The sequence below is a fragment of the Rhagoletis zephyria genome, unplaced genomic scaffold, assembly GCF_001687245.7.
Source record: "Rhagoletis zephyria isolate East Lansing unplaced genomic scaffold, Rhagoletis_zephyria_1.1 Rzeph_scaffold_10355, whole genome shotgun sequence".
NCBI lineage: Eukaryota > Metazoa > Arthropoda > Insecta > Diptera > Tephritidae > Rhagoletis > Rhagoletis zephyria.
The window spans coordinates 9,418-21,501 of NW_016167433.1; the positions used below are offsets into that span (position 1 = coordinate 9,418).

A 12,084-nucleotide genomic window follows, 5' to 3' on the forward strand; every position below is an offset into this window, starting at 1 on the left:
CCGCTGCATCAGCCGCAATCGGATCCAAGTCTTCTGCCAAATCTTCATCGATAGCTTCTTCACTTTCCACCTTCACCGGCGTGTCTGTGTTGTTCCAGTATTGCGGCTTCGGTTCCCTGCACAGTTGGCAGTACGAAAGGCACTTGCGGTCGCAGGCCGGCCCTGGATACGGCGCAAGCTGGCGCGCACGCAAGTATTTGGCCTTTAAATGCGTACGTTCTGCCACTGGGCTGCCATGGATGGGCGCCAGTAGCGCTACTAACTAGTAATATACAGCAAAAGGCTTTCATTATTATTACATTACTACTTAATCAAATCGTTGCACTTTTTTGAGGCGCTCCTACGTTGCGATTTGGTGTGCAGCTCACAACTAATTTTGATGTTTTTGAAAAAAATCATTCAAAGCTCATTTCCGATCGCTGACAAAGTGAATTCGTCAGCATTTTTGACTACCCAAATTCTTTATGCGCCCCTTATGGGCATTAGTCAAGTTGACGCTTGGCGCACACTGCAATGCATATTAATTTTTTTGAATTTTCGATGTTCATTTTTTTTGCTTTTGCTATTTTTCAATTTCAGTTCCTGTCGGTAGCGTAACATAGCTTTTATTATTTTACAGAGCGAAAATCATGGCCAGCCTGCTGGTGAGTGGAGTTCTATTGGTTCTACGCTTGAGTTGCTAACATGTATGTAGCTACCGCAAGCTGCTAAGTACACTCGCGTAATTATTAGATACTTGTTTTGTTTTTATTCCGTTTGTTATTCCACTCGAATAGTTTGTGCGGCGTTTTGTATTTTGACCACAGGCACGTCGCCAAATTGCCCATTCGCTTGTCTACATATGTCATACGAATGTCAGATGAATGTCATACAAAATTCAAAATAGGCATTCAACTGTCCATCATTGGCCGCGATATAGCCGAAATTGTGGGTGAACATTTACTAGCGAACATACATACATATACTAGCAACTTGTGGGGTGCAAATTTTACGAGCAACTTTAAGGCTCACTGTAATGAAAAAATATCATAAAATGGCTACTAATTTATATGTACTTAAATGTGTCATAAATGTTTGTGACAAGGTTTATGAAATATTGATTTTATGAACGGCTGAACTATGCAGAGAATATTTAATGGTGGCGCTGTATTTAGCTAAGGCGGATTTTTCCTATGTTAGCATTTATTTACTGTGAGATAAATTTTTGAAGGTGTCGATATGAGAAATTGATTATTGTTTATGCCTTTGTGTATATGGCTCATTCCACTGTGACGGAAGTGACATTTCAACTCATATTTTAAGGTTTAATTCTTAAACTGTAATATCAAATTCTTTAAACGAGTATTTTCTAATATGTTTCCTCGGAAATAGATTTCAAAAACAATTAAATCCAAACGAGTTACATGAACTTTAGTCACAAACCTAATTAGCTACTACCTATTTACTTGTATCAGATATTTATGCTAATTATGTCTTCTGCTTATGATTTTAAATAGTTTGTTGTATAGTTAAATAAACATTTTCAACATTTACGCCATAGTTTCTTACATCTATTGGAAATTATTATTATTATACTACATCATTGGTCCCTACGAAGAGTAGCATATTTCACCATTCGCGTCGAAGACTAGCACATTTCATTATTCGCGTGTGTAGTCGAGGTTGCGTAATTTTGAATTATGTAGTAAAATTTGTGATTAAATTTATTTCTGAATTGAAAGTTCCAGCCAATGCTAAATAAATTGTTCTTGTGATTCGATTTGTCGACCAAATGAAAAATAAAATTTAATTGTGATTTGATTCATTAACCAAATATAAAATAATTTTTATTTGTGATTTAATTCGTCCACCAAATAAAGAATACCTACGATTTATTTGTGATTTGATTTTCACTAAATAATGCTTTTTTATGCAACGCAAATACGATTCTCAATATTTTCCAACTTTCAGTTCTACGAAAAATGGCGGGATTTTCGAGATTTTGGTATTCTTGAGACTATATCGTTATGTTCGAAACCACTTCGGGACTTTCTGGACTACTTCCGGATTTTGGGACTATTTCAGAACTTTCTTTATATTCATCGACCTTGATATCGATAAATTTATAAATATTGTTAAATATAATATTATTATCGATATCGAAATCGAAAACTTTCGCGTTTCGAATTAAGAAAAGCACTAAGTTGGCAACAGTGTGTGCTACTCTTCCACGCAAATAATGAAAATCTAAAATGTTCTACTCTTCTTCGACGCGAACGTGCTAGTCTTCCACGGTAGGGAGCAACGACGGGTGTGACAAGTTGAACGTGAATACACAAATACACATTATTAGACAACTAAACTAACTTTATTTCTAAAAAAAATCGGATTTTACAAACACATAGACGGACACAGACGGAATAATCCATGATCTGACTCGTCATCTCCATTGTCTGTCTGAGTCATTGGAGAGTACCTTATTTTTAAATAGTAATGCACTTTCAGTGAGGCTGTTACCTGTCAAACCCTATGAGATACTGTTTTTACCCTGACAATTGAAGTAATGGTTTCTTTGTATCCGTGACAGCATAGCGTAGTTTTTCCATCGCTCGAGCAACATATCTTTATGATTAGCTTTATCATCGGATATCACAAACAAATATATGATACATTTTAGATTAGTACAAAAGTAATGGTAGCAGCCCTGACCGAATTTATTAAAATTTGTCAAAATTTGAATTGTGACGTCGTTTTTTTTTCTAAAATAAAAACATTAAATACTTAGAAGCAATTCGCACATATTCGCCTGTGCCACAGCGTTACTTTCGTCAGCAGTTTTACACCGTGCAACAAAATGCATATGAAAAAGTAAAGTCGGATTTTGTATGCTCCCACCCTCTACGATTGTTCTATACTGAAAAAAATTAATCCCTACTTTTTTATTTTGAAATCAAAAAATATATAGAGCTCGCTCAAAGCGCTCAAAGTTTTCCATGTATTTTATATGGAGAAAAACCAACTTTTCGTATAAATGGTATACAATTCTTAAAAATCAATATTTTTCTATCGGAAAACTCTGTTTCTCTCCAAAAAAAAAAGTCCAGTAATAATACTCAATTGTTTATTTCACCATTTTTCCATCGCAACTATAATATATAGGTCCGCCAAAAACTCACAATATCCCCAAAAAATGCAATGGAAGCACCAATAAAAAATTGTTAGTATTAAAAAATGGTTGCAAACTCTTGAAGAGAACCAGAGATTTCAGATTGAAAAATATTGATTTTCCAAAATTTTAAATATATTTTGATTTCAACATAAAAAAACAAGGGTATTCTTTTTTCGATATAGAGAGCATTAAAATTCCGACTTTACTGTTTTTGGACCACCCTAATATACACATACGTTTACGTTAGTAAATCTTTTAAAAGTTATTCAAAGCTGTGCCATATTGTTCCACTTTCCCAATTTGGCTTCTAATTTCGAATATTGTTTTTTTTTCTTAAAAACTTAGCAAGAACAGTTTTCCATTAAACTAATAAAGTTTTCTTATTTTATTAAACTTTAAACCTTTCAATATGCATTAAACCGCTTGCATATGAAGCTCTTTTATTGCTATTGTCATATAATGCAAGTACATTGGTATGTACATACATAGATGCTACCGTTGTACGTGCAATGAATATTTGAAGAGCAACTAACAAATAGTCAAATAGTGCTTGGATACAATAAGTGTGTATGTAGGTATTATACATATAGTATATAAGTAAGTATAGAAATGTTAAATATAGTTGACTGAAAACTTTTGCCTGAAAAGTAGTAGCAAGGTTAGACATTTTTCAAGTTCAAGGGAAATATGTATGTAGGTAGATATGTTTGTGTGTCTAGTGTATACCTGTCTTTATTGTTTCATGTCGTAGTACCACACAAAATATACCTTTGGTAAATTTTGACGAAGTTTGTTCGAAGTATTTAATCGTTAAATTTACAGTTCATTAAGTAGTTAAAAATTAATAGCAACTGTTGGAAACTTGTTATTCAGCAGGAAGTAGAAAAGGTGCGAAAACTGCCCAGTATGGCGTAGCTCACACAATTACCTCAGAAAAAATAGTTTATTTCTATTTCTATTTCAGCAACTAACTTGAAAATGATGTATAATTACCTAGCAGCCTCATTGAGATACACTTTTGATACATGTCTTTGCAAATGCATAGTTCAATATTAGTTGTTTAATCTTTTAACTGCTACGGTCAAAAATTTGGGTCTAATTTAATTATAGTCTATTTTTTAAGCCAGCCAATAGTTTTAGGCAATTTTCAATATATTCTGGTTTAAATTTTAGTCGAATTGGTTGCTACCAAGGCTGACCGGGTGCAATCTTCATCAGACGGAGCATAAAATTTAAGATTTTTTTTTATTCTTAATTATGGAAATGTTTGGGTTTAAAATTTAAACCGAACTGTTTAAATTCTAAGCCCAACATATGTGCTCTCTTTTTTTTTACTTAGAAGGTTTGTATTTGTGTAAAAAGTTTAAAATTAAAACCGAAATTCTTAACCGTGTGTGAATTAACTATTTCAGCATGAAAAGTCATCTGTAAAAGAAACATACTGACTTTGCATTGCCTTGAGCTAAATGCATTTTAAAGCAGTTGAAATCAAATGCAGACTCGGACATTCGACTTGAAGCTGCAAAAAACTGCCGTTTCACGTCTGGACAAACTTCAAAGCAGGGCTCTACTGTCGGTGGCGGGAGTAATGAGAACGTGTCCATCCGCGGCCGTAGAGTCGTTCCTAGGTTCCACCCCGCTCCACATTTTTGTCCAGGCATCAGCAGACTCGAGGAATTTGTATATGCAAAATTCTGACAGTACTTTTAAAAACACGACGCAGCACTAAAGTATTTTGATCACAATACCAGGTCTCGAAATCTGTGAGTTCTCCGACGCTATGCCCAAGGAAATCTGCTTTGGGAGAGAATTTCAGTTCAAAATTCCAGACCGAGATGTCTGGTCAAATGGTTTACCAGAACTATGCCCCAGGTATTTACACTGGTAAACAGATGGATTAAAGATGGCGGGCAGAGTAGGAGCGGGTGTCTTTCCATCCGGATCCAAACTTTCTATTACACTTGGTACTTGGTTCACGATATTTCAGGCCGAGGTACTAGCAATATCAATCTATAACACTCTGACCCTTGAGAGGAGTTTAAAGGCACGTTTATAGTTATATTTTCAGATATCCAGGCGGCCATAAGATAACCTCCAGTATTTAGCGTTTATTAAAGAACCTATGGTTTTTACCTGTAATCTATTTCTACGTTTAGTTTTTATCAGATTCTGAAGAGAAAATACGCTTCCAACATTTGCGGAGGAATGTAGAATAGACAATATACCTTGAGCCATTTTTAAAATGTTTGCAAACAGCGGCTCGTTCAGTTCGTTTTTGATTAGTTTAATTTGTTCCCAAAACTCGCATATATTTAAATTTTTTTAAGTTCGCAAAAAGGGCTATGTGGTGTCAATGTACTTGTTGGTTTAAGATTGTACCAAAAAAAGCACAATAGGACCATTTATGTATGTAAAATATCATCCGACAATCTGACGGAACTCTATTCAGTGGTTTTTGGGTTTAGTCCGAACAACGAAAATGGCTATCATTTTATGCAAATAGGTACGTAGATAGGACTGGCTATAGTGAAGCTCGTAAAATCAAAGCTCCATTCTTTGTGAAAAATTTAAATAGATTCTTAAAAATTTTCGCATAAATTTTACCTTTAACTAAAAATTAAAAACAAAGTTACAATAGTTCAATGGGATTTAGAAACCTAGGAGAAAATGGTTCCCAGTCGAATGATACTCGCGTGTCTACGCATGTAAATGTAAATACAATATTCCGCATCCCGAAAAGCTCCAAACTTCTGCAAAACACCGAAAAGCTCCCAAAAAAGAATTTCGCATAAACTCTCGAAAATTCTGGAATACGTCTCGAAAATAACAATTCAGTGTTTATCACTGCGCAAAAAAAAAACAAAAATAACGGATTTGCTTGCGAAAAAGGTAAAAGGAAGGAAGAGGAATAATGTTTTAAGTACAATGAAATTAATTACTTCAACAAAATTTCCAGCATAATTGTCTTGCCATCATTTGTAGCTTCATTAACGTTAATATGTACTTTTACCAATTAAATAGATTAGCTAACGCGATTACCGCGTATCTGAAAGTTTAGTTGTTGGCTGCAAAGCTTGGCTGGCTGCTTGTTAATATTCCTGAGATGGGAGCTCGAAGAAAGATTTGTGGAAAGTTCCATGCAGTTAGCAAACGGCTGCATTATTGGCGAATTGGCGTAGCGATTGCTAATTAGAAATGAAAGAAAATTCTTGAGAAGCAAAAAGAGTTTATAACTAAAATTTCTGATAAAATGCGGGTACACTAGAAAAGCTTCACATTTGTAAAGAAATAAATTTTTATTATATTTTTATCGTTTTTTTTTATAAAATTAATAAACTTAACACACTTCAAAAAGTAGAAAACAATTGCAAAAAGAATGATATCGTACTACGCCTCCCGTGAATCGTCTTAACTTTACTGCTCCTCTCCCACTTCCTCCTCCAACGCTTATTTCAAAATGTAAATAACTCCCGGTTCCGCGCGCACCAGCTCCACAACACCGGCCGCACCTGCAGCGGGCACAGCTTGCAACAAGAGCGGCTGCGAGCGCACCAGACCGCGTTGCTTGGCCAATGCAACTCTTTGACGCGGCTGCACCAAGTTTTGCGATACTAAATCACCATCAGCGGGGGCGACGGCAGGCGCAGCCAAAGTGGTAGTTTCCTCTGGTGGCCCATAGGTGGGATCGGGTGTTGGCTCCTCCTCTGGCGGGCCATAAACTTCATCCGGCGCAGGTGCCTCTGCCTCCGTTGGCAAATCAAAGGGAATAGCTGGCGTGACGCCAGCTGGCGGATAGGGCGCTGGCTGATCTGCCTCCGCTGCAGGTGGCGCGACCTCTGGTGCAGCACTATCGGTCACCTCAGCCTCTTGGCGTGCCAGAAAGCGATTGGGTGGCCGTCGAAGCGCTGCACGGAAACGTGGTGGCTCAGCGTGAGTTGTTGCCAAAGTGGTGGCAAATATTAAGGCCAAGAGGGTGGTGTACCTGAACATTTTGTTGCGAAGAAGTTTAATGATTGAGTTTCTGCTACCGCTGCTGCCTGGCTACACCTTGCCACTTGGATTTGATCGTAAGAATGCAATGGAAGTGTCAACGCTTTTCAGCTTTTATACTTTGGCGCAATAAATTTGATTCCGTGAGTTTTATTAATAAAAAAAATAGTTCTAAGCGCAGTCAGTTCCACTCAATTACACGCACAATTGCTAGGCCTACTGCCAAATTTGATGCAACGAGGATAGTTTCATTGGAGGTGGCGTACTAGGTTGTGGTGAATGCCTGCAGTGGCAGCGCGTCGACGCATCAGACGCTGTTAGGCTTTTTATTATGCGTACGTGTCAATAATGATGAGGTTGTTCCGCTCGTTTGACTGCTATGTCAAGGGCCAATGCCTAATCGCGAGTGCCCAAATGCGGATGCGTAGTATGTAAACAGAAACCTTTATGTGTTTATTTGCGCTATGTTATTGCAGCAAGCAGTGATTTTTTGCTTAACCCTTTCAGGTCCATGCATATTTCCTTAAAAGTTGCTCCTCTCAAATGGAAATTCTGCATGTTTTTAGGAGTTTTATTTTTATTTGCCGTTTTTAAATTGTGATATTAAAAAAAAATATTATTTTTCAGAAAGTATGACATTTATTTTGATTGCAGTTTTTTTTTTTTAGAAAAAAAACTAGTTTTTACGAAGTTATCTTTCAAGAAAAAAAAATCTCCAAGACCACATAATTTAGGAATAAAACTAAAAAAAAAAGTAATATTAAGGATACAAATTTTAGAATAAATAGAAAGTATTTTTTCGGAAAACATAATTTGAAGGGAAAACATATGTTTTTAAAGATTTTTTTCGTAAAAAATAATGGTAAAATTTAATATTAAGAATATTTTTTTTGTTTGGTAAAAAATATTATGTAAGCGGAAATCATAAATATTGTCAAAAGATTTTTTTACGAAAAAAATTATGAGAAAAAATGGATTTTTAATGAAGTAAAGAAGTTGTCACACAAAGCGGAGGGACCTACAGTTTTACGCCGACTCCGAACGGTGATTGTATTTTATTGAGAAGTTGTTTTTCATGGCAGAAATAGACTCGGAGGTTTGCCATTGCCTGCCGAGGGGCGACCGCTGTTAAGAAAAAGCCTTTCTACATTTTCTTTTTTGCGATGTTGCTTTGACCAGGGCTTGAACCCAAGCGCTGCGGAGTGGAAGCGCGCACTGCTTACCACTACACCACAGCGGCCACCGGGAAATAAGGTTTATAGAAATTATATTACATAAAAAAGAAAATTTTTATTCTGAAAAAATTTATTTCTTCGGGCAAACCACTATTTTTGAGCAAAGTAAATTTTGAAAAACACGCTACTATTTTTACGAAAAAAGTATGAGTTTAAATATTTTTTTTTGGATTTTTTTTTTTTAGAAATCACTTTAGTTGAGATTAATGAAATTTCACAGCAGAAAATTAACTTTTTACATACAACTTTTTTGCTTGATATTAGAATAACATTTTTATCCCTCGATGAATTACAACTTACAAATAATGAGGTTTTATTAAATAATGTGTAGGCTTATGGTACTGAGAGGGTTAAAGCACAAACGAATACAGACCGTGAAGGGAAAATTAGAATAGTTTAACAGGGCTTAACTTTCAATACGGCGTCTCTTTAGAGCCTAATTTCATGTTTTGAATAGATGCAAATCAAAGGGTTTTAAAAACCAAAACTGACAAGAGATGACGGAAAATCGTTCCAAATTGGAACATACTCCTACCCTGTCGGAAACACCAACAACGAGAATGAGAACTTCATACATATGTATTTTCATTAAATGGACGTATTGTTTTCTAAATTTGGTAAAATTGACCCTACAACCGCCTTACATGGCGCCCAAAACCTTAAAAAAATTTTGGGCCATTTAACCAGTAAATAAATGAATGAAACTACGTGTTACAGACTTTAAATATAGAAGTGCGTACAAAACCCAAAGGGAATGCCCGAATTCATTTATATGCGCCTTGCGTTTAATCAACAAGTGAACCAAGTAGACAGGTGACCAACTAAATTTAAAAATATACTAGGAGAGGGTCAGCAGCGCAAATTAGGAACTAATAGTAATGAAACTTTAAGCGAAAAATCGTGCGAATATAAATTTAATTGAAAAAGGTGAACAAACAACATACTGAAGACGAGACGACAATAATTTTTGATAGTATAAAATGTTAGTGCAGATGATAGATAAAATCAGACGGCATTAGGCAGCAGCAGCAGCAGCAATCATTTCAACGAATATTTTCCAACTCGTTATAAGAGCTACACCGAACAAAAAAAAAAGAAGATGTTCCACAAGAGCGCTTTCCTATTACTGGTATTGGCCATAGCTCTCGCCATCGCTGAGCCACCGCGCTTCCTTTCACGCCCTAACCGTTTCCAGCAGCGTCGTCCATTTCTCGCACGTCAACAGTCCGTACCCGCAGCACCCCAGCCCGAATTCGCGGCTTACCCTTCGGCTGATGAACTGAAACCGGAAAATCCCTTTCAAGTTGAGGAGGAAACTAGCGAACCAGACTTAGTTTACGGCCCACCAGACGCCACTTACGGACCACCATTGCCCGCCACTGATCCCTTGCCAGCCGTAGAATCGCCGCCACAGTTTGCGACCAATCCAGATGCTGAGGAATTTGAACGCCTCACTCAAAGCCGTCCCTCGTCACGCGTCCAACAGCGTCCCCAGCAACAACGCGCTCAAGTACATCTTGTGCAACGCACTCAACACCCACAACGCCTACAGCAAAGAAATAGACAACAAAACGCCGTTGTTAAGCAGGTTGTGAATGCTCCTCAACGCCAAAAGGCTACCATTAAACGAGTGGTGAGCACACAGCAATTCGTAGCTAGGCCTGCGCCAGCGCTCGCTGCTGCTGTGGTTGTGGCAGCACCCATTGCAGCAGTTGCGTCGACTGCAGTAGCGCCCGCGAAGGTGGTTATCTCCTCGGAACGCCTAGTGGCAGTGGAACCTGCGCCCGCCTTCAGTGCCGCCGTTAGTACGCCACTGGGAGAGTCTTATGTAGTCATAAATTCGCCATTCGCTTTAACCTCGCAATTTCAGTCGTGGTAAGGTGGCGCATTTTGTTATAATTATATCTGCTTTGGGAAATGTTTGAGAAAAATTTTAAATAAAAAATTGTCGATAAAAAACGAAAAGTACGCATCATTTGTTCTCAACCGGTTTGTGTTCATACATATTAATAAGTTCTTCCTTTAAGAGTAGGTTTGCCTTTAAATACAGCGGCTCATTTCTGTGTTTTGCCGGGTAACCGATTTCATTTTAATTTCGATTTACATGTTTCATCGACGCTTATTTCGCAATAAACAGAATTTGTTCGATGGAAGATTTATTGTTTATTTGCAAGTTCAGTACAACACAATACATTCTTGCGGACTCTGATCATAACATCATTTACCGTAATTGAAAATGGCGTTAAACTTTGTCCGCATAACTTCAGCAATGGTATAACAATACTCCCACAATCTTCCAATTGTTTTCCCCTTTCCCGAGCACTTAAGCTTTTCGCTTTCGCATTAGTTTTGGAGCTGCAGTTAACCGCAGCGGCCCACCGCATTGCTGCCTTGCATGCTTGCTGTTATTATTTGCCACCACCGATGCATTTTTCACTTTGCAAGGAGTGCTTTTATTGCGTCAAACTGACAGTAATCAGTACAGCAGAAGAATATCCTTTTGCCTGGAAGGTCTACAGACCGCTAACCCGTCCTACCGCCAGCCAGTCACCTCTCTTGTGTAACTCTAACACTGGCAGTTTGTCTTTTGCCGACATTGTCGAGCTAAGCCAGCTGTGGCAACAATGACTTCGGCGACATTCCTGACTTTACTTCACGACATTCTGTTTTTCGTAAATTTTCTGAGATATTTCTTTAGAATTTTCTTGCGCCATTGTTGCATACAGCGCCACATGGCGGTACATACATATCTACATATATACTCGACACAAAGGTACCCATATCAGTGTTGATATTTTAAGTACAATTGTACTTTTTTCATTACAAAAAAAAAGTTTCGAAAGTAAAAAAGAACTATTTACTGATTTTAAGTACAATTTCGACACCAAAAATACTTTTAGTTATTGTCTTCATATTTGCAGCGACAAAATTATAATGTTACTCGGGTTGGGCTATTTTTTATATTTTTTTCAATTGTTATTTTTTTGTTGTAAAAGTATAGGTCATTTTCTAATGAAACGAAATAAAGCACTGTTTAAAAATTGAAAATAATCAAAAAAATTTCATCAAAATTTCGCAGTTTTTATTCAGAATTTGTAGAAATTTTTTGGGTAAACATTTTTGAATGCCATTCATTCATTAAAAGGTGCAAGTTTTAAATGTCTAAAAAATACCATTGGTTTTTGGCTTTTTTTGTTGTCGGTGTTGTGCACTTTCTTCCATATAAGGATTGTTGGCATTTTATTTTATATGGAAGAAAATGCGCAGCACCGTTGCTGACTTTTTACTTCAATGAGCTATAAACACTTTCATAAAAAAAATTATAATTTGGAAAAATTGAATAGATATATATCTCAAACTGGGTAACCGTAGAATTTTATCGCAGGGTGTACTTTTTAAAATGTCGATATAATTTAAGAATTTATTTGAGTAGTTATACTAAAGTTCAACTCAAGGCGAATTTATACAAGGTGGTGTTGATGGCGAATTTAGATTTTCGCCGAGGTACGTNTTACAACAAACACATCATTTTGACATTCAGTAGTACCGCGGCGAAAATTTAATTCGCCATCAACACCACCTTGAATAAATTCGCCTTGGCTGAACAGTAAACTTACTGAATTTTTGTGGGACTTTCTGTCATAACTGGCTTTGACTTTATGGGCTTGTTGGACAGATCTCAATGATAAGTTACGTTAAATTAAGTCTGCA

The 12,084-nt window shown here is 36.8% G+C and overlaps 2 protein-coding genes across 2 annotated transcripts; one reads left to right on the forward strand and one right to left on the reverse strand.

The window, feature by feature from the left end:
• Positions 1–6,493: 6,493 nt before the first annotated feature.
• On the reverse strand, positions 6,494–7,662 carry LOC108376399 (skin secretory protein xP2-like). Its single transcript, XM_017632605.1, has one exon. The coding sequence runs from the start codon at positions 7,136–7,138 to the stop codon at positions 6,596–6,598; it is 543 nt and encodes a 180-aa protein (XP_017488094.1). The 5' UTR covers positions 7,139–7,662; the 3' UTR covers positions 6,494–6,595.
• A 1,706-nt stretch (positions 7,663–9,368) lies between these two features.
• LOC108376400 (DNA translocase FtsK-like) lies at positions 9,369–10,252 on the forward strand. Its single transcript, XM_017632606.1, has one exon. The coding sequence runs from the start codon at positions 9,473–9,475 to the stop codon at positions 10,250–10,252; it is 780 nt and encodes a 259-aa protein (XP_017488095.1). The 5' UTR covers positions 9,369–9,472.
• The last annotated feature ends 1,832 nt before the right edge of the window (positions 10,253–12,084 follow it).

Excerpts from the sequence above, each read along its gene's own strand:
- LOC108376399 (XM_017632605.1), bottom strand. The coding sequence starts at position 7,138 with ATGTTCAGGTACACCACCCTCTTGGCCTTAATATTTGCCACCACTTTG.
- LOC108376400 (XM_017632606.1), top strand. The coding sequence starts at position 9,473 with ATGTTCCACAAGAGCGCTTTCCTATTACTGGTATTGGCCATAGCTCTC.